The sequence below is a fragment of the Tetrao urogallus genome (assembly GCF_951394365.1).
Source record: "Tetrao urogallus genome assembly, chromosome: 5".
In the NCBI taxonomy this organism is placed as follows: domain Eukaryota; kingdom Metazoa; phylum Chordata; class Aves; order Galliformes; family Phasianidae; genus Tetrao; species Tetrao urogallus.
The window spans coordinates 17,375,181-17,397,796 of NC_136818.1; the positions used below are offsets into that span (position 1 = coordinate 17,375,181).

Below are 22,616 nucleotides of genomic sequence, written 5' to 3' on the forward strand. Positions count from 1 at the left end.
GAACAGGGAGGCCCAGTTTCTGTAGACATTTTCACAAGTAACAGGAAATGTGTTCTTTAGCTTGAACTCCTGAGCTCTGAGTTCTGCCATGAACAAACACGGTGCATACACAAAGGCAGACTTTCTTCTGTATTGTCTTAAGGTAAATTCCTGGAAAATTTTTCTTCTTGCTTCTGCTTTCAAACTGGATTGCAGTCTTTTATAGAATGATGCCACTTCTACTACCAAGGCATACATTTTCTTATAGCATTATATTGCACTGAGGCTAAATAGCCTTTGTTCCTGACAAGTTAACATATCAATGATAAGTGTGAAATACACAAGGCTCTTCCATCTTCCAAAACCCACATCCTAAGATTGAAGTCTGTTTCATGGGCCAAATTCAGACAACAGTGTTAAGAAAGTACAATTTACATCATCAATGGGACCACAGTACCTTCAAGGCAGTCTTAGAGAAGTCCTACTCATCTAGCACAGTCTTTGTAAGATTTATGGAGTTTTAAAGCTTCTTTTTTTTTTTCTCCCCACAAACTCACCTTTAAGTATTCCACATCTTTTTCAAATTAACAACCCTAGCAAGACATCCCAGTCACCTGGACCTTAGCTCTCACTTAAAACAGAAAGCCTGGTTAAAAATTGAACACTGAAGGTTACTCTCTGCCTCTGGAAGAACTACAGCTGACACCAATGAGTTACATCAGGAGTATTTATTCCTAAGTGATCCTCATTTTTGCAACTGGTAAATCAAAGGTAGAATAGGGATCAAAAAAGACCACTTCAGGCTCTGGCACAGGTCACAGCACTAAAACTGTATAGGTTTATTGATAAGACAGAATTATTTTCATGGCTTATGTCCACTTCCTCCAGCACACAGGGAAGTTTCTTATTAACAGCCCCTGCTGAGGCTCACCATAGATCAATGAGCATAAAGCCATAACAAAGTCACTGAAAATGCAACTGTTCATATACAAAACATGAGCATAAATCTGATCTCAAGCGTTATTTTGTTCATTTTACCATAAAGTTCAGTTCAGCCCCTGCAATACACAGGTTGTATCTTATTTTACTCCAGTTGCTTTACTGAGCATCCTTAGCTAAACTGCTTTATACGAGGGATGCTCTGGAAGTAATGCCTCCTACTATGTTGGCCCACAATGGCAGAGGTGGATGTTGGTGGTACGGTTATAGAGGTTGAACCTTCTCACCAATATTCCATTACAGTGTTGCTGTATGACAGATGGCAGCAGAGGGACGAATCTGAAAATTTGCATAAAGTGCTGTGCACTGTCTTATGGGGTAGAAATGGGGCGGATTCTTGTCAATTTCCTGAAAACTGGACAAGCCATCAACTCTGACCACTATCTTGTGATAAGGACAAAGGCGAAAGCTCAAACTCCGAAGTCAGATGAGAGAAGACCACCTTTTCCTTGCAACATGATAATGCCAGGTCCCATACCGGTTTGAAGACTGTGGAACACACTGCTAATCTTGGCTGGACTGTCTGAAAGATGGACTGTACGGACAACATCTTCTTAGATAACAACTGTGAAACAGCGGGTCATGTCTGTGCTGGTGCAGGCTTTTACAACCACAACTTGCAGGCTCTTGTTTATCACTGGTGAAAGTGAATAGCTAATGGTAGTGACTGTGTTGAAAAATAGTGTTTTATCACTGAGAATTTGCTCTAACATATAGCTATATGTATCTGTTGTAGTTTTCATTAAAATAAATAGGAGGCATTACATTCAGAGCAGCCTATATGTATATATATCAATTAAAATTCAGCATTGGGCTAGGCATGCTAGGGAATGCATGTGGAGAGCAATTTAACCCACCCCATTCCATTAATCTACCCAATTTCCTTAAAAAGAGTTGTAATCTTCCTCACAGCAAGTAACATTAAATGTATTGCAAGGTACATATGTTCACCAAGTGAGCATAATGAGAACATATTTATTTTTTCTAAGAGTAATGAGCATACTAAACAATTAATTTCAGAGCTATGCAAGTGTTGAACTACTGACAGAAGCAAGTAACTAGTGTCTTTCTCCTGTTATTTTCTAGTACATGAAACTAATTTTATTAAGTGCTCATCAGTGAAAGACCAAATAACCTGAAGTAGAAGTATTTGTTTTCATGAGATTGAATGACCCAGAATAATGAGTGTTTAAGAATTCTGTCAGCTAACAAAAAGATGACTCTATCTACTAATACCTCATTTTGCATTGCTTAGTTTACTTTATCTTTCACATCTGCTAGGCCTTCAGGAAAGCTGCATGAAGCACTAACAGATGCAGCACTTCAGCCATCATGCAAAGTCCCTAATGGCTACAAGTACAAATTCCACCACCAAATGAGCAAGGAAACATCCTAGTTCAAAAACAATTCAAAATATTAAAAGATAATCAAGATTAAAAAAAATAAATTGTCATGATACGTTTTCTAGAAGCCAATTCTACATCATTTTTTGTTATCTGAGGACATGGGGAAAGTTGGGAGTTTCTCTATCCTGCTATTATATAGTATCATAGAATGGTTTGAGTTGGAAGAGACCTTTAAGATTAAGAGTAATACAATAGAGTGCCTCAAACAAATATTTGTGTCAAATTTGTATTATTTTTAATGGAAGTCTTGAACCAATGAGAAAAACGTTATAATCTACTTAATATATAGATAATATACAGCTTAGACATTTGGATGACTTCCTGAGATATTTCAAAAAAGAACAATGTGCTTTCACATTAGTCAGGCCTGATTTAATTGTGAGATGATGATGTCAAATAAAGTCAGACAAAATGGAAAACTACGACAAACATGGGAATATCATGGTCAACCTTCAGACATCCCTAAACCTAGAATCAAAAATTATCCCAGACAGCAAGGAGTTTGAGAGAATCCCCCCAGAATTTTTTTCTGTGTGTTACTGGATACATTTCTGTTAAGACAAACGGCTGCATGTATGGACAAAGGCACACACTGGCTGTGATCCCATTTATATTATAATGTATCACAGTGTGGCAAGATACAATCCTCTCTATAAACCAGGATAAACTCCTCAGGTAAAATTTTCCATGGCCAATGATTTATATTACCATTCTATCTTCAAATAAGAGTCCTCAGCATCCAAAGAGTTAGAAGAGGGGTTCCCTTCCTGGATGGACAAACAGCTTCTGACCATGTTTCAAGCCAGCAAAGCAGACACGCTGCAGGCAGATGAAGCGAGGCTGAGGAGGGGCTGGGGTCAGGCACTGAGCCCTGCAGCACACTGGGCAGGGCAGTCAGGCCATACCTGGGACAGCATCCCACTTTGAATCGCAACACTTATTTCTTCTCTGAGCCTCATGAGTTCAGAGACTCAAGAAAGATCAAGAACTTGATGTCAGTGCATTATCTTATGGTAAGCATGTTCTAACTCCGCACTGGTCACTGGCTTAACTTAGCCATTAGATGCCACATTTTCCTCTTCGCATTTCCAAGTAGTTTCATATTTGCCCATATGACAGACTGCTTTTATATCAGAACAAACTCATTCCTGGCATCTTCCTTTCCTAACACAGCCTATGCTCTGTAGTGAGAGTAGTTTTACTTTATAGCAATAACATCAGAGTGTGCAGTCATCTTTGAGGTGCAGTCCTAGATCCAGTGTCAGTTATGTAGAAAGCAGCATTACCATTTTTACCACTAGATTTCACCCAAATGCACATTATGTAAATACTGTCTCTTAAATTGAGCAATTCTATAAATCACCATCAAAAGTGAGTTCATCAGTGAAGACTTATTTTTGCATATACCTATGTTAACAAAATATTGAATACCTCTGGAACTTCGTTATACAAGCAAACTTAATGCTTCAGCAATTAACAAAGAAGAAATATACACAACCATATGCACAGTCTGCCTAATTTTGCAGACACATTAATTTTGACATTAAGAACTTGATTTCTCCACCTCAGCACTGTATTTATGCTAGGTACTACTGTAAAATATAAGAGGTTTATTAAAATGGGAAACATAAGCATTACTTGCTTCCCATAGATAACAAACACTGTTCTCTATTAGGAGAGCTCTGGGTGGTAAATTACTCCTTTGGAAGCTCAGCATGCGCTTGCCTTGACATAACTCATCTCTGCAGAAGTGCCTTGACCCTCACAAAGAAAACTGAAGTGAATACTCACCCTCTGTGCTTGAAGTTAAGCATCCAGGTAGTATCCCAGCATTCAGTGAATTATTCATATATTCAACACATTAAAAGCTATGCAGATTGAAGTGGGCTCAATGTTATAGCACCGCAATCCAAAGTCCTCAGACCTGAGGTCACTCCAGAGCACCCTGCTCTGTGATAAGGCCTCACTTTCACATCATAAACAATACACCATATCAGAAGCTATTTGTGTTACCACATGAAATTCTGAGAAGGCATAGCTGGGCACAGTTTTCAGAGGTTTAAAAGTTTTTAGTTTTTCAGGTTTAAGTTCTAGTGCAGTTGTCCTTCCAAGCCTACATTTAACCTTTTAATACATTTTATCTCAATCTGTATAATCTTTAATCATCCAACTGATTGAATAAGTGCAAAAAAAAAAAATAAATAAATAAATAAAAGCACATCAACTCATCATCACAGCCAACTCTGGCTCCTTCACTGCTATTTCTTTCAAAGCAAGCACAGGCATAGTCCCCACAACCTGGTACCTTCTTCATCTTCCTGATAAAAAATATCTTCCCTCTTTATATTTTTTCTGAAGCTTTAAGTTAACTGCTCACTCATACAGGAAGTCATTTTAAGTCCATAAGATCACCATACACATACATTTACATTCTACTTTCACTTTCCTGCAAGATGACAAAACAACTGATAGAGAAGACAAGCTCGATTGCCTTTGTAAGTAGCTTTAGTGCCAAAACCAAAAGTAATCCATTGTATCCCAACAATCGAACCCCTCAGATTAAACCTTCACTCAACTGCAATTACAGGTGTTTGTTTGCTTAACCAGAGAGACCAAACTCACACTGCAGACATGTCAGTTAATGAAAAGTGAATGCTCTGCTGACTTTTGATCATAGGAGAGAAATTAGCATTAAAGTTATTATTGCTTTAAATTTAATCATTGGCAAAAACAGCAGAACTAATTTCAGCTGAGAGAAGTAATGTTCTGAAAACTTTGTTAAAGGTGATTTTCAAAGTCCAATAAATGAACTTGAAATGCAAGGATGATGGTGACAATACATATGCGAAAGAACTAGTACATTCACTGCTTGACGCATGTGTGAAGGGCTTTTATACTTATATCAGTGTGTCAAGCATATCTATGTTGACTTTCTAAATCTGTTGCAACACTAAGCAGCAGCAAATGAGAAAATTTCAGTGGCAACTGTTTAATGCAATGGTAAAATACCAAACTGATGCTTTCAGCTTCCCTACTGTAGTTTCACTACTGATTTCCTAGTAATCTTGTGCATACAAAAGAGTATTTGGCCAAAAAGGAAATGCTAAGCCTGTAGAAGCAAAGTCAAAACACGAAGAGTTTGATAATTGTTTACAAGGAGTAAGAGATTGATACTTGAGGCTACAAATTAAAATATTTTTCACTTATCAGACTTTCGATAACAACACAGTTTTCAAGGAATAAAAACTGGCATCCAATGCAAGTAAGGCAGGAGGACACTGTGGCCAATTTTTCCTTTTTTATATCTGTTTTCCTATGCAGAGCTACAGATTATTCCTACAGTCACCTTTAAGCAAAGAAATCCCATATGACACTCCATAAATAAATAGGGTGCCACACGCATTTCAGATGACAACAAAAATGTATTGATAATGGGGAAAAAGAAAACAATTCCTTGGAGTTCTTCACTTGTATTCAACAATTTTGATTTTTTTTTTTTTAAAGCTGACACTAAACATTACTGAACACATGGGCAAGAAGCAGTTGTGATACTCAAAAAAAAAAAAAAGAGAATAACCCGATTAGGGTGCTTAATCTTAAAATATGACAGCAAACATTTGGGTTCTGATCTACCCTACTTTGTCTCATTCTTATGGACAAAATTTTAAACATTTTATGAAGAGCATTGGATGTTGTAGCATTATTTTTCAATCTTACTTAATAAGCCAAATTACATTTGTGTGATGAGACCTCTGAATGGGGAAGAATTATCACTTTTATAGTTTCTAAGTTATAAATTTCTAAATTATAAAAACACAATCAGTTATCCTATAAATGTACAGTAATGATTCTAAAGCTTTGAATTTCCAGTTGCTAAAAGGCAGACTTTAAGCACTGGATCTTCAGAAAAAATAATTCCTCTCTTTTTAACAAGACAAAACCCTCTCCCCTGCCTTTTGTTACTCTCACTTCCATCTGTTTAGAAGAGCTATGTACAAGCTTCATAAAACTGTTAGAATTTTGAATTTTTAATTGGAACTGAAGAAAAGGCATTATCAAATATGGTGTTAAAATAGAAGCAGAATTCATAGGTCTGGGAATAATCTCTAATCACCCACCTCAAAATGTTCCCATCAGCACGCACACACATAAGTGTGTGTCCAAACTCATACAAGAGTATGCTGCCCCTCAGAGTTAGAAAATTGCTGATATTGACAGGGATGGAGTTATTATGCCCCTAAAACTGATGAATACACTTATCAAGGTTGAAATCAGATCCTGTATTCACATGTAGTTATATTCCAAAATACTACACCACATGCAATACACAGATTCTCACACCAATTACCGAAAACATTCCTTGAGAGTCAATACAGGGACCTAAAATGACATACCAAGAAAAATAAGATCAGCCAGTTTGAAATCTGTCAGCAGTAAATCAGTGGCAAATCTGGTACTCACTCCCATTCTTGCCCTGAGCAGTAAGTGATGGAGCGCTTCTTCAACGCTGATTTAGTTTACAATTAGGGTGTAGCCATTGCATTTAGGAAAATTCTATCTCAAAAACCTCATTTCTAACCTTAACATGTGACATAATATGAAGACTGCTGACACAGATAATTGACTGCTTCGTTATAAATAAGAATACTAAGAATTTTTAATGCCTCATAAATCCATATCAACTCTATGCTATTGATTCCAGAAAAGTTCATTTCATTTTCACAGCAATATTCCATGATCCGAGTACTTTAAAAAAAATCACTTTTCTCAGTTTTAACTGTCATTGAAATATCCTTCATTTCAAAGATATCAAGAAATTATCACTATTCATTTTCAATACAAAGCCTCTTACATTTCAGCTGTCATTTTCAAAAAAATCATACTGAAAATAGTGTTTCTAAGCAGAGTTCAGTTGCAGCGTAATAAGTAATAATTTCATCAATTAGCAGTATTCAGCATCCACTGAGAGTTCTCTCACTATTATTTTATTCATAGAGTCCTTTGTGGAAGTAGCATACTAAAAAGATCCATTTATCCTTCAAGGTTTTTCATAAATGTGTCATACATCTTAGAAAACAATTGGTTATTATTCTCACTCAATATAAATAACTATAATAACTTCCAGGTGTAAAACCTCTTTTTATACCTCCAATCTTTTTTAATCACATTATGGGTCTACATTTTTAATAGCCTATTCTAACACTTCTCCCTACTTTTACACATGCATTCTGGAGTTGTGCATAGATGCTAGACATGCCTGGATGGGAGGGGAGCTGTCTTATTGTTAAGAGCAGAATAGAAAGGGGTTTTGTACAATGCCCTTCAGAATCAAGGCAAAAACAGGCATTTTATAATGAGCTAGATGGTAGCATAGATGTTAATGATGCAAAGGCTGTAAAGGAAAATGCTGCAATTGTTAAATTCTGCGATAGCTCACTTGCAGCCTTGCAGATAAGAGCCTATTTTATTTCTCCTTCCCCCTGGATCCCTCCACACATCAGCCCATTTCTCCACACCCACAAAGACGCATCCTCACTTCTGTCCTTTCACCTCAAGACTGAAAAGTTTCCCCTTCAAAGCACAGCACCATTCTGTAACGAATGCTGGAAATGTGGCTGAGCAACACAGTGACCTCTCAGGGCTGGAGGAGAGCACAGTACAGAGCCAGCAGCTGTAGCTGGAAGGAGCCGCCTAGAACCCAGCAGTGCTGCATTCACTCCAAGTCACTGAGATGTCCTAGTGGCTGAGCAAATCCTAACCAGGATAGCTCATTCCAACAGAACGTTCATTTAAATAAAAACTGAGAGATACTTTAAGTCACAAGAGCATAAGAAAAGCATGTAGTAATATATTAATATACAAAGCACCACAACAATGCAACCATCTGAAAATGGCACAGTCCAAACTCCATAATAAATATATTTGCTCATTTGCCCAATACTTGAAATAAGAGCATCGCTGGGAAGAAGAGATTAACAGTTATCAAAGCAGCTTTCAATTTTTACACCTCATTTCCACATTCCCAAAGCAGCATGCACAGGTACATCTGTTAAAAACCTACACACACCAGCACAGTGCGTGTAAATCAGACAGTCTGGCTGCCTGGATAGTTTTCCCTTTAATTACATATGTAATTGGTTTTGAACCCAAAATTAAAATGTTGGAATACATCATGATTGCTTTTAACTAATGACTACCATCCCATCTACATAGAAATATTTAGATATAACAGATATTTTTTTAATTAGCTTGAAGTCACAAGCAAGCATGTCCATCTTCCCCCATTTGTGCTGCTAATGTCAAGTCAGACTGGAAAGGCCAACCATTTCAGTGAACTAAAGGAAACGTAATTTTAAGGTCAAGCCACTTGTAATACTTCAGGCAGCAAATGTCATACTGAAAATAAAATTGAACCTTGGCTTGAGCAGAGATGGTATTTTCAAGGACTTCATTGTGTTTATCGCTTTAAATTTACTAATAAAACAGTCATCGCATATTAATATTTATTGTGCTATTAAAGCATTCTGTAGACATGCACATAAACACTGGAAGCATTTTTAAAAACTCAAAATACTTTTATCCTTCATCCATTTTTTAGGCTTCATCCATTTTTATATCATGATATCTCTGCTGGACCCAAAAACACTCAAAATTTGACATCTGCTTAGACAGGTATCTGTGACTAGAGTAAGAGACCAGGTATTTCATACAACTAAGTATTACGACAGAGGGCAGAAGTGAAATTGCCCAACTCAGCCCACCTCCAAACAAGAGGTTTATTCTGTTTGTTCTGAAGTTACACACCAAAGGTCTGGTAGTATTTGTCCTGAGCAGCACTACCCAAGCACTGCCCATCCTATAGTTGTAGAGAAAGTCACTCCAACACCCTTACTGTGCAGGAGTCAGGGACGCCTAAGCCAGTTGAGACTTCTCATGCCTTTTCCTGAGGCTGATCACTGTTTAAACCACTTACTCTAAACTCAGAATCGCCAAAGCTGGAAAAGACCTCCAAGATCATCCAGTCCAACCATCCACGTGCTACCAACATTTCACCAATAAACCGTGTTCCTCTGTACAACATTCAAACATTTCTTGAACACCTCCAGGGACAGTGACTTCACTGTCTCTCCAGGCAGCCCATTACAGTGCCTGATATCACTTCCAGAGAATGTTTTTTCCTAATATCCAACCTGAACTTCTGGCACAACCTGAGGCCATTCCCTCTAGTCCTATCGCTTAGTTATGTGAGAGGTCAGCTCTCACAAATGCACTTATTGGTTTGATATAGACAAGAAACTCATTCAGATGATGTGGTCGTCTAGTGTTGTAAGGCAGCTGTGGAAAGTTAGAAAGTGATTTCTTCACATTGGAATTGCTTTACAAAGATTTGCATTCCTACTACTTGCAAGAATGATTGATCCCTTTGGGCTGAGGATGGTGACTCTACCACAGCTTAACTATGTAATAGCTTATTGTAACGTTAATATTAAGAAAAACTATACATATCTTGATCTAAGTAGTCCCCAGATGTACTCACTTTGTCACTTAAACCTTAATATGTTTTGTGATTTTTAGTAATGAAAGTGTTCTCTGATATTTAAAGCAATTTGTCAACTTGAATCTTATGTTCTTTGTCATTTGCAACAGCAAAAGAGATTTGGGCATTCCTCATAGTTGTAGCAATCTATGAAAAGAAAAACAAACACAATTTGAAGTTAAAACTTAAGACCCAGTCCTATTTGCCTCTAACTTCATAAACCACAACCAGACAATTTGAAGGCAAAGTGTTCTTATTTCCTTGCAAGAAGATAATCAGAAGATTTATTTCATTTCCACCACTCAATTCTTTAACTTCATCTTAAATTATGGCACCACATTTGAACTGCATACAGACCACCAAGATCTGCATAGACCTCTCGTCATTTAGCCAGCTGACGCTATGTTTAAGGATGCCAGAGATTTATGCTGTTCTGATCCACAAGAATTCTGCCCTTGACGCAAAAAATGATAGCAAATGAAAATGAATTGATTTTGAATAACATGCCCGCATAAATGCCACTCTCCGAGTTTGATAAGACATCTGTAGCCAAAGGTTTCCTAACTCCAAATCATCCTTGCCCAAGTCTTACATAGAGGCACAAATCCTGCTCTTCACAAAGGCAACAGCACAGGGCAGGGAGCAGCGCATGTAACACTGCACTGATGAAATAAAAAAAGGCATAGAAATCATATGCTAATAAGAGCCGGGAGGTTGCCAAGCAACCAGAGAGGCAGAGAAAGCTGGTTTGATGTGAGCCCTGTGCTGCCAAAGGGTGAGTGCAGCACAGCAGGCAGGGCACGCGCAGCCCCCTTCTGCTGGCAGCGGTGATTCCAGCTCTTCTCAATGTTTTATGCAGAAGCGTGTCCCCAGGTCGGTGCCAGCTGTTTGTGTTTCCAGGGTCATTTTACAGACATGGCCACAACGTATATGATAGGATGGACAACGAATTTTTAAAGACACGCTCTTCTGAATAGCAGCAGCATGTGCTTTTGGCTAACACAGATTGCATAGCACATACATACTGGCTTGTAGGATGGAGACAACCTTGGGTGCAAGCAAATGAGCTCCAAAAGCTCCACAGACTGCCTGCATGACAGCCAGTCTCCTCCATGCTTCCCCCCAGCAGCCTGCACCCTGCAGCCAGGCACAAACTCAGCCCCACAGACCACATCTTCCTTGACATCAGAGTTCCACTTAAGAGATGTGGCAGCTCTGCATAGTTACAGAAACACTGACAGAAGAAAGAATAATACTCATCCAGTCTACATTAAACCATCACGAAGTCCATTCATGTAATAAAGGAGAAAATGAATTTGTTCCTTTTTGTTCTCAAAATTGTTCACGATAGCAAAAACTACCACAAGTCTCACCAAAGCAGGCATTTCTCATAAATACCAGCTACGAGAAAGGGTGGAAATAGCAGGGTTTTTTTAATGCTATCTTACAAAAAAGAAAATTTTTTAAAATGTAGAAAAAAAATTGAAAGTTTACTTCATGAACAGCAGTAAAATTCTAAGGCTGAAGAACAACGAAAAACAAGTTTTTTTCTTTCAATATCATTGCTTCAGAGGGCCTGAGTGAATTTCAACACCGAAATTTTTGCAGACTACCTGCAGAGGAGGCATGAATTTACATGTCTTTGAACATCGGCAGGATTTGAACGTGCAGCATGAAAGGCCAGAAGCGCCACTTGCAGAAGCCTCCTTGCCACACACCAACCCAGGCTTTCACCTCAGGAGTACATTGTGGTGTTCAAGACATACCTGATCACCATGGTCTATAACAGCTTATGAGGCCATCATGCAGTCACTGCTGTTCCACTCAGCTGAGACTATTACAACAAAGCCACTCACACAATGGAAGCTTCAGAGAAACTCATCAAACAAAAAGGGAGTTTTGTTTCCTCACTGAATGACCCTCAGCAGATGCAGCTATCAATCAAGAACAGCCATCTGATCATCATAGCAAGCTACAAAGCATTTACCTAAAAAATAATTTTATGCTTTGAAACTTCATTATGGAACTTCAAACAAATGACAGGTATCTTCAAAACAGAGAGAGACTGTAGCAGTTGGTGCTTTTAAAATAAAAGCCTGGCCTCAATCAAAGAAAGCTTCAGCTATTTATTCACAACCTTTCCCTAGCAGTTCTCAGGACCATGCTGATGGGCAGGATTCCCCATCTTACTAGAGGTTTCCTGAATTTTATTCTTATATTTTTCTTTATTTTTCAACCCTTACCTAAGTTATGGTTTACAGGACTTAGGGCTTAGCTCTCAGCTGTAGCTTCATTTCCTATGCTACACACAGTGTTTTCACACTTCTAGTCCATCTATCCTTGGAGAAGAATAGACATGTCAGGGGAAACTTGCTTAACTTGTTCTCACAGTGATGGAAGAAGGAACTAGAAGGAACAAGCTAAGTAAATATCCCAGCAAAAGAACCTTCACTGCTGTCAGGTCTGCTGCTTTAAGCAGTGCGGGGACTGCACGTTACAAAATAAAACTTACTTCAGGCTGAAAGACACCTGGTAGGTAGCAGCACAGACCATGGGACCAGCAGGCCATTTCCCACCATTCTCAGCCCTGGGATCAGCTGCAGTCCCAGAGTTCAGGGGGTGCTGACTGCACAGGCCATAACCTCATGCAGCTCCATCAGCAGTCCTCAGAGAACAATGTTGAGCTGAGCAAGATCACAGCCTACCAGCCTGGACACTGAGCCTCCTGTGTCCTCCCTTAGATGAGCACCCTCAGGAAATTCTGCCTTTACCCTGCAGCTAATGAATCTTGTGAAGCTTTGGATCACAATGGGCAACAATTTATTTATGACACCATCACAGAAATAGAAGTGCAGTACAGCAATAAGTAAGCAACCATCATCTAACATAAAGGCAAATAAAAGTATGCAAATGAATTTTACAACAACTTTTCAAACAGGTGTTATTTAAAAGCTATCTAGACTTTCTAAAGCCAAATGAAGAGAAAGCTAGAAAGCTATAGGGATGACATTTGTTATTTTACACATGCCATAAACATAACCTGGTAACTCTCAGATGACCAACAGACTGCTCTCAGAACATGACCTTAGCAAGAGATTACAACTCTCCAGCATTCCACCCCTCTACATGTCAGCAATAGATGATTCATTGCAATTGCTGGATTTGTGGAACCCCAGCACACCCTCTCTCCACCCACTACAAGAATGATAATACTGTTTCACACTGTGGTATGTAGTAAGGTGGTTGCTAATTTGCTGTCAATGCTTTAGGTTGATGAGGACAGTGTGACAGTATTTCTACTGTGGCAAGGAGGAGCCTTCACCAAGGAAGCTTGAGAGTCCTGCTCCAACTGACTATAGAGTGGTCAACAAAGACCCAGGAAGGTACCAGCACCCTAACACCACCAAATGAGAGGACAAGGAGGAATGCAGCAACCAAGACCTGCCAGCCACACACACAGACTGCCCTGAAGAGCAGGCAGTCATCTGCTGGGCAGTGTTTGATGTTACTATGCATCCTGCTTGAAAATGTCCAGAACTCATCTAAAAAAAGCTCATTATTGTGGTGAATCTGGACTTTGACTGGAATGCAATCAGGAAAACATATGCAGTTGTGTTGGCTTGCTCAAATTCAATAAACTGAATTAAGATTCTAATCAGCATTTTGTAGTTTTAGCAGTTCATTAACTCCTGAGTACTGGATCCGACAGCTTTAAAAAAATCCTCAAGTTTCTAAAAGAAATAATTGTGAACGGTTTGCACACATTGACAAAAATATCTTAAAAAAGGAAGGTACGCTTTCCTAGAGTATGCCTGGAGGAGGTGTGCATGAGGCCCATAAATAACACCTGGATTATTTGCAAACACTGACAAGAAAGGAATTATTTGGGTTTCATGGGTCTTTTCCTTGTTGGTGGTGGTTTTTGCTTTTGAATTCCAGGGACAAAGTATATATATATTTTAGTTGTGAAGTTCCTAGACTTACAGAATTAGAAAGTAGATCTATAGAACAATATCTCTGATTTCATTATCTCCTTCAGTAAGACAGCGGCCAAAGGATTTCCAGGACAGGATGCAGCTGAAGCTACTGGCTAAGCCAACCAGGGAAAAGGAGATTCCTCAGGGACAACTTTCTGGATTTACTTATTTTTAACAATGTGAGAACTGGCTGTGATTTTAGCAACTTCTAGCACAGCTTCTTTGCTCCTCTTGAGCCAGTGATATCAGTCTTCTTATATGGCCTTAAGTATATAAACAGGTAAAGTAGCATCAGCACTACAAAGGTCACTTTTCATATGTTAATTATATGAATCGCTGAGGTAAGTATTCTTAGAACTCTAGTTATTGAGCAGAGGAGTGTGTCAACATGAGAAGAGGCAGCAAACCCTGAATGTTTTGATCACCTTCTGGTCTGCAATATAACAGCTGAGCAGGTCATTTTATGAAAATTGTTTCTCTACAATGATATCAGTTTTACTAATACACACTTTCCCAACTTCAAGGAAAAAATATACTACATTATTATAGAAAATATACTAATATACTAAACATACATTCTTTTTACCCCAAAAAGTCACATGCAGGGAAAATAAATAAGAGTTGCAAGTGGACTATTAATAATTATTGATATATTCATCTGGGAGACAAATCATGTAGTGACTAAATTTCATCAACCAGACAGGGAAAGGACAACACATTTGGTTAGAAGTAGCCTGCCACCATTTTCATGGCAAATGAAATGAGCACTGAAAGAAAAGTAACCCAGGAAGAGCTGACCAAAGTTTGTAACTGTAACCTGAGAGCAAAGAAAACACTGGTCTTTCTCAATATCCACCTTCTAAATCACATTGTGCTGTATACCATTATAAACGTTATCCCACATCTCATTATTCTTTGAATGAGTTGCACTTAACTAGAAATGCAAAGTAACAATCCTCGAAATATTCTGAATTTAAAAAAAAAAAAAGTAACCAAGAGAAGTATTCAAAAGCCTTTACTACTAAAATCAAATGGAGAACTGAACTCCAATACAAAGAAAAATCATAGATTAGCTGCTTTGAAAACACTGAGCTGATAGAGCAGCACCAACTTCATACCACAGTGCCACCCTCCCATCCAGGAGGACTTCCACAAGTTTGTTCTTCCGGTCCATTCCACAGCTCAGTTTGTCAGACCACTTGTATCAGTGTTGAGGATGTTAACAGAGGTCTGAGTAGTAGCTTAGTTAGGGGATGGACTGGGCATAAAAATTCAGGAAAACTGATAATACAACTGACACACCTGAGCCAGAGTGTGGCTGCTGTGCATTTTTACACATGCTGACTCCTTAGCAAGCAGTACACCCTAAACCTAATATTTTAGAATTCAAGATATGTTACTGTAAAAGTTGTGTCACACAAGAGAGGATGAAACTGCCGGCTACAAGTGGTAATATTGCTGCTGTGTTTCTGCTGGACTCCCTCAAGCAGCTGAAGCCCACAGACAGGCAGGGTGCAGCAGGCAGGAGCAGAGGCAGCACCCACTGAGCCACTCACCCTCTTCCCTATCTCGTGCCGGACCACGTCCAGGCCCCGTTCCAAAGCTGCAGGCTGACTCTCGGCAAACTCGCACACAACTTCAGGGCCGCGGTCTCAGACCAAGGATGCCGCTGCGGTCCCGCTGTGCCACGCGCTCAGCCTGGCCCGCAGAAGGGCACCCGAGGGCAGAGACCCGCGGGCAGTGCAGCGGCCCCCCCGCGCCGCTCAGCCACGCTGCGCCGCACCAGAGCACCTGACCTCCTCCCGGGGACGCGGGCCCGACCCTGGAGAACGGGGCTGCGGGAAGTGTCGGGCTGGGAGGAGGGAGGCACCGCCCCCACACACCCATCGGCTCGCAGCCGCCCCGTACATCGGGCCGAGCCTGGACGCCTCTCGCAAAACGGAGCGGCGCCGCCGCGCAGAACCAGAGCCGCCCCGACGGGGGCTGCGGAGCCGGGAGCTGCCCCGGGTCAGCACGACGAGTGGAGCCGCGGAAGCACGGAGCTCGCAACGGCGGCGAGACTCTGCCCCCCGCAGCCAAACTTCGCCGGGCGCTCCCGGCCGGGCGGAGCCCCCTCCCCGCCAGCCACAGCCGCCCGCCCCGGCAGGGCGAGTGGGTACCTCAATGTCCACCGGGTCCCGGCTCAGCACCCGAGCCATGCTGTCCGCACCGCCACCGCCTTCCCCCGGCTCCCCGCAGCTCCGGAGTGGAGCGGAACGGGGGAGGAGGCGGAGCCGGCAGCCCGGGCTGCAACGCCCCAGTGGGCGGGCGGCCTCCCCGCAGCGCCGCGCGCCTCACGGGGCGCCCTGAGGGCAGGGGCCGGGGCGGCCCCCGCGAGCGGGTTCACCTCGAGGCCGCGGAGGGAGGAGCGGCCCGGCCCGGCCCGCCCCCGCCGGAGCTGCGCGCACCGCCGTCATGCACGCGGCAGCGCCCCGGGTTCAGCTGGCACGCGCGGCCCGTCCGCCTTTGCCCTCGTCCTTCGCGTCTGGCTCCCCGGGCAGCAGCGAATTGCCACCGGCAGGGCCTGTCGAGGGCCTGCTGTCTCACCTCCATGAGAACGTCGCAGCCAGCAGCGCTTGAGACGGCCGAAGACGAGCCTTCCCCTCCTCAGCGAAGACTAAACCTTCCCTGCGCCCTCGGGAACAGCTCCGGCCCGCAGCAGCAGCAGCCGTGCCCAAGGGGTGCCTCAGGGTAGCCAGGTGCTGCACCTGTGCACTCTGAAACATTCTCTTCTCTCCAATAGTTTGGTGGTTTGACACCTCGAAGACAATATTTACAGTACCACTGAAAAATACATTCCCACTGTAACACTGTATGCAAAGGGGTTTGTCTTCCCTGCTACCTTACAGCACCAGAAGTATTCAGCATTAAAAAAATGCTGAACAGCTGATCACATCTGTTTCCAGACAGTACATCCAGGCACCACACCTGTGATCTCAAAGCACTTCAGAGCAGTTTTTTCAGCTTCACAAGGACAGAGGACTTCAGTACATACTCAATCTTTGATTTTCCTATTTGTGTGCCAAGAAGTTTACCACATACATTCTCCTTGAGAATCTCAGATCCAGCTCTCAACATGTTTTACAGCACTCATATTATCCAGTTAACTTTTGACCCTACTTTTTGTTATTATAGCTTTATCAATATTTTTAAAATTTAAACTCTTACTTGCTGAAGAGGTGCAAGTAGCATCACTGGGGCCTTTGGGTACTTTGATTTTCTTCCTTTCACATATCCTGAGAGTGCCTCTTAGAGAGCACAAAAAAAAAAATCATAACTGTAGTTACAATAACATTACACCTACCTTCACAAATGAGCACTTTTGAGATGCCCAGTGGAGAGAGCTTACCATATAAAATGTGGAGAAATAAGGCTGTGGCCCTGAGTTCTGAGCAAGAGCTGACTTTCCCCAGTCCTTCTCAGCATAACACATAACAGCACCTGTGAACAATTGTCCATGCCAACCAACTGAAGTGTTGACAGGAGAACTAGGAACAGTGCCCCTGCATTGCTAGCATCCATCTGTAACCTTTCATTAACACTGGCTTTGCTGGATAGTCAGTGTGGGTGTGCTCCTGACCCACAGATACACATTGGATGGAAGAGTGCATTAGGCCCACAAGTCATTTCCACAAGGGATATTTTCCATATAAGTGAAATGCATTGCTTAGCATCCAGCTGCCTGCAGCTCACATTCTAATCCAATTGTTCTAAATACAGGTTGTATTAGCAGAGCCAAGCAGCAGCCAGACTTCAGCTGTTCTGCACCCTGCCAGGTTCCGAGCTGTCACAGGTAACAGCTTTTCGAAGATCTCCCACTTTTGGGGGAAGGTGTCAAAGCCTTTTTCTCTCTCTCAGCAGGTTACAAATCCCTGGTTACTTTCACATCAAGGACCAGGTACCCATAAGACTATTGCCCCACTAAACCCAATGAATAGTAACAGCATTTACATGGATTCTTAGTTGTAGCAATTCTGCTCTTACCAGCACTGAGCATCTCTACAGCTGAACTTTGTTTCAGGAAATAAATGACCAGAAACAGGGAGGCATGTGCAACATCCCTCAGAATACACATACTCTGAAGTCCCCATTTTTCTAAATTAAGAAATTTTGAGAGGTTCCACACAGCCTAATGTACTTTTAGCTACATTTTTCCTGAATTTCCAAGCCTCTGGTTTCCCCTCCTCCTCTCCCAGAAGGGTTTCAAATGCAGAAACAGAGCATGTATGCTAAAAACCAAACTTTCAGTGCCAGCATGAAATGCCATTGAGGCTTGGTTGAGTTATAGGCTTTTGAAAAATTGCCATTAACCTTTTGTTCCACATGCTCTTCAGGTAAAATTCACTCACATGTCAAAGAAATAATTGCATGTGAGCTTTCTATGAAAGCTTCCAGCCACTGCCTGTTGCAAGGACAGCTGCTTGCTGGGAGGGCAGAGCAGCAGCAGAGCAAGGCCATGCCCTTCCAGTCTGAATGGTTCCAGGAACACAGCCTGCAATCTAAAACAAACTATTCCTCCTCCAGCCACTGCAGCAGTTAATCTGTGAGTTTAAAGGGTAAGCTGTAACTCTGAAAGTTCAGCATTCAAATTCTGGCAGTGATATATTAGTGAGCCTAGAGGTCTTAGTGTACTGACATCTCATGCAAACAACTCCCCACTTTTTCCTCAAAAACTGCCCATAATTCACATCAGTTCAAGTGTCAGAAATCAGGATATTCCAGACTATAATTTGCTGTGCAGTTGTAGCTTGGGACAGCTATACTGTCTTTAATTACACACTATCTTTACTGTAGGATCAGTCTCCTCATTGCACACAAGAAGTGACAGCTACAGTCTCATAGATAGCACCTCCCAGCTTCTAAACTTTTGATTTCTCAGCCCAGATTATTCACCTGCAGGGAGTCATCTTTCAAATTCACAGGGTTCAAGACAGACAGAACTGGACCCACATTGCTCTCCTATGCACTCTTCAGCATCTATGAGAGTGCACAGATTTGTAACTCTCAGTTTTCTTCTTTTCAGTCTGGCTTATTAACTCACACGTTGACAAAAAATATTCAAATTAAAACATCCTCACCAATGATCTTGCCTTTCTAATCTGCCCTGTTACAATTGAGCAGTGTTTTTCAGAAGGAGTAGCGCACAGAGTCACATAGGATGCATCACAGTACAGGAGTATGAACACACTAAGTGTGGGTTGTAATTATGAATTCTGTTAGGGGGAACCCCTGACCATTACTCAGGCATAGCCTTTAGGCATGGAACGGTAAAGCCCAAAAAGATGAATAAATAACAAAATGGCCACCATGTGAGCTTTGATAAGTGTCCAAATGCATTTAAAACTAAAATGAACTGTTCTTCAGCAAGTCCACTAATTTATTCCAGCCATCTGTGCCACTGTAAACAAAAGCTTCTTTCCCTAAACTGCTTTATAATTTTTTTTAGATGTAGCAAGGACTACAAGTTTCAACATGATTATCTTGGGAAAAAATAAGCAAGAGGAACCCACATATTTTCACACCACAAACATCTTTGATAATCACTATCAAGCAATTCAAAGAAATATTAAAAAAAATAAAGCTTGTATCTGGCATCACATAATGTTTTCCTATTTAAATGCCACCAAATGTTTCTTTAGGATATTTTAGGGGACAGAAATCTGTCTCTTTTTCTTCCAGTCTCTAGTGATGACACCTGTAGACAATTCCAGTATTTATTACTAAGCTTGAGAACTGCTAAGTTGATGTTCTGGGTTTGCACTGGTCCAAGAGTCTTTCCTTCATATGCACCTCATCCTTTTCAGTCTCATAATGTGCTTCCCATATCATTGGACCTAGTCTAGGTAGAAGAGTCAGGCAATTCCCACATTTACAAGTTAGAAGATATATACATCTAACAGAAGGGTCTCCTAGACAAAAGCACTTGCAACTCTCAGGTTAAGATGGGACTGACTTGGGAGCATTCACCTCCCTCTTTCCCAGGTCTAAGGTACTTTACAGGAAATATACAATGAAGATCACTTTAGAGAAATTGAATAGTTGCCCAGTTACATCAGACCAGATTATCCTTCATGCACAAAAAAATATCCAACATAGGATCTTAAAACTTGAAAGCACTAAATTTACACTGAAACATCCTCTTCCAGTGCCAATTTTTTCAGTCCTGGAGAGTAAAAGCAAAGGCCAGCACTTTCCCAGTCACACACTCCTCTGGAATAAGAGGAGTATAAAACAAGCCTTGTTTCAGAGGATAAGACCATTTGCATCAAGGCTCAATGCAGTACACTGTCATTTGCATTTCTCCTCTCCCTGTGTGCAAGTTTCTGACAAGGGTCAGGTCTGCCCTTCAAGTGTTTCTGCCTGGTGCAGAAACAGTTCATTGTGCTATGGAAGTATAGCAAAATGATACTGAGTTCACACCAGATGCAGAAATCCTCATGAATTCCAGTGGGTTTGCCTCTGCGACAACCATCCTTTCTACCCTCACTCCCCCATGTAGAGAAGGTTTCTAAGTTTCTAAGAAGTCAGACTGCAAAGCCACTAGAGAAAGTCCTACTGCATGCCTAAGTTCTGGCAACAGACTCAGGTAAACACTAGAGATGGTGACTTACAACATAGCTTAGGGCCATGCAAATCCAACTACCATTCTTACAGTTTCAAAGGGAAGCAAGCAGTGAGATTTATTTATTCACTGAATTGCTCGTCTTGTCTGAATTTGCCTTTTTCAGCAATTGCAGGAGCATCAACAGAAGATTTTTGTTTTAAATAGTAGTCCTGTAACTGTTTCTTTTCAGAGACACTGACAAAGTATGAAGTGACTCTTTGAATTACTTAGCACAGTTATGTCCAATCTACAAGTCGCATGCAGCCAACCCCTGCCCCTCATTTCAAAGTCAGAAGCTCTTGCATGCACAACTATTTAAATATGACCTGCACATTTTCATGTTTTGATAGAAAACAGAGTTGTAAATATTAAAAAAATGATTTTTTTTTTGCAATCTTAAAATCTGTTCTCATATTTCTTCATAAAAACAGAAAGCATAGCTGCATATTTTTTGCTGTTCACAGGACTGTGTTTAGCCAATACATGAAAATACATGAATTTATTTGCCATAACTTGTGCTGGCACAGCATCCTTCTTTCAGCCCATATAGGGTTAGTAGGACATCAATGTTCAGCTGGTGCTGAGTGACAGTTGCATACGGAAGAGATGCACCTTTATAGTGAGAGGTAGGGATGGCCAAAACTTTAGCTGTGCCAGGCTGCACGAGATCCAGAGGTTGAACATGACTGTTCTAGTCCTGTGATAAGTCAACATGGTAGGCTCATTTACCAAAGAAATCAGAGTTGTAACAGTAAACACAACAGTTGCCACATTGCCCAATTTCCTAACACGAACATTTTCTTTCTTCCTAGCACATCTATAAATGCATTGCATTCCCAGAGGACACACTGCTTGCTTGCATAGAGATGACAATTTACAAGTCACACATTGTTTAACTATGTGAGAGCATATGTTAGGGTTACCTTAGCAGACAACTTTCTATGTAGAGTTATTGTACACAAAGATTACATTTGCTCCACATTACTTAACTGCATGCTGGACTGCCATTAAAATATTAAAGCTTTCTTCCTCCACTAGAGCTGTACATAAATACTGAGGACTCCACATATTCAAAGAGCTCTTTGCATGCCCACAAGTTACTTCCCATAGAGACTTTCAATTCTTTGCAAACAATTGGTTTACACTGCCTGTGACTTTAGAAGTCACAGGCCTTAGACACTGAAAAGCTTGTACTGCTTCTTTGGAGAGATTTAAACAGCTGAAAAGCATTTTCTAAATAGAAGATTAAATACTAATTGATAACTAAGCAAAAAAGTGTTTTCAGACATGTAAGAACCATATTTTATTAATGCTTACAACTTTTTAATCTGACCCACTAAAAATGGCAAGATGCACAAAAAGCATAAGGTTACAGTGATGTGCACATTTAACTCTCATTAAAATAGGAAGAGGCAAGCTTTACTAGGAAATTTAAAATATTTGCACATGCGTATATATGTGCAGATATATATACTTATACTATGGATATTCTTTTCTTAGGAGCTGGAATGAAACAATGAATACCTACTTAACAAGCACTCAAATAATTCTAGATCTGTCCTTCCACCAAGGTAGAGAAAAGCAGAAATAATGTATGCATAATAATTATTATTATTTGTTGTTCATAGTTACACATTCTAACTTGATTTTTCATCTTAGGCTATCATTCTTTCTGCTCAGTGGATTCAAGAAGGTAGGGCAGAAAGGGTAAAAACTTGACTAAATTCCCCATTGGAGAGCTCAAGGAAATTGTTCTTCTCATCTTACTGTACCCATTAACTACTCAGGCCCCCTGAATTTCACTTATTAGTCATGCATGTGGCATAGCTCCCACTTGTCTAAGCTGATGGATAGAGACTAGACACAGCCTTAGTAGTTGACTGGAGAACTGATGTTCAGATAATATGAACATCCTCTGAGTGTATCTTTATGTCCTTGCTAAACTTTTAGGCTGATGGCAAGCTGGTTGTTTGTCTTGAACTGTTATGAGCAAATTCCAGAAGACTATTTCACCACTTCAGAAATAGCTAGCTTCACAATCAGCAATAGTTATTGCCTTCTTGGCAAGGTTGAAA

General features: G+C 40.8%; 1 protein-coding gene across 1 annotated transcript in view; it reads right to left on the reverse strand.

Moving 5' to 3' along the window:
• Positions 1–16,096, reverse strand: part of DPYD (dihydropyrimidine dehydrogenase) — a gene marked incomplete at both ends in the record, with an annotated part of 315,748 nt that extends 299,652 nt beyond the window's left edge. Inside the window, one exon of the mRNA XM_079535506.1 lies at positions 16,058–16,096. Within this exon, the coding sequence (XP_079391632.1) occupies positions 16,058–16,096 (39 nt within the window). The remainder of the gene's footprint in view (positions 1–16,057) is intronic.
• Positions 16,097–22,616: the final 6,520 nt, after the last annotated feature.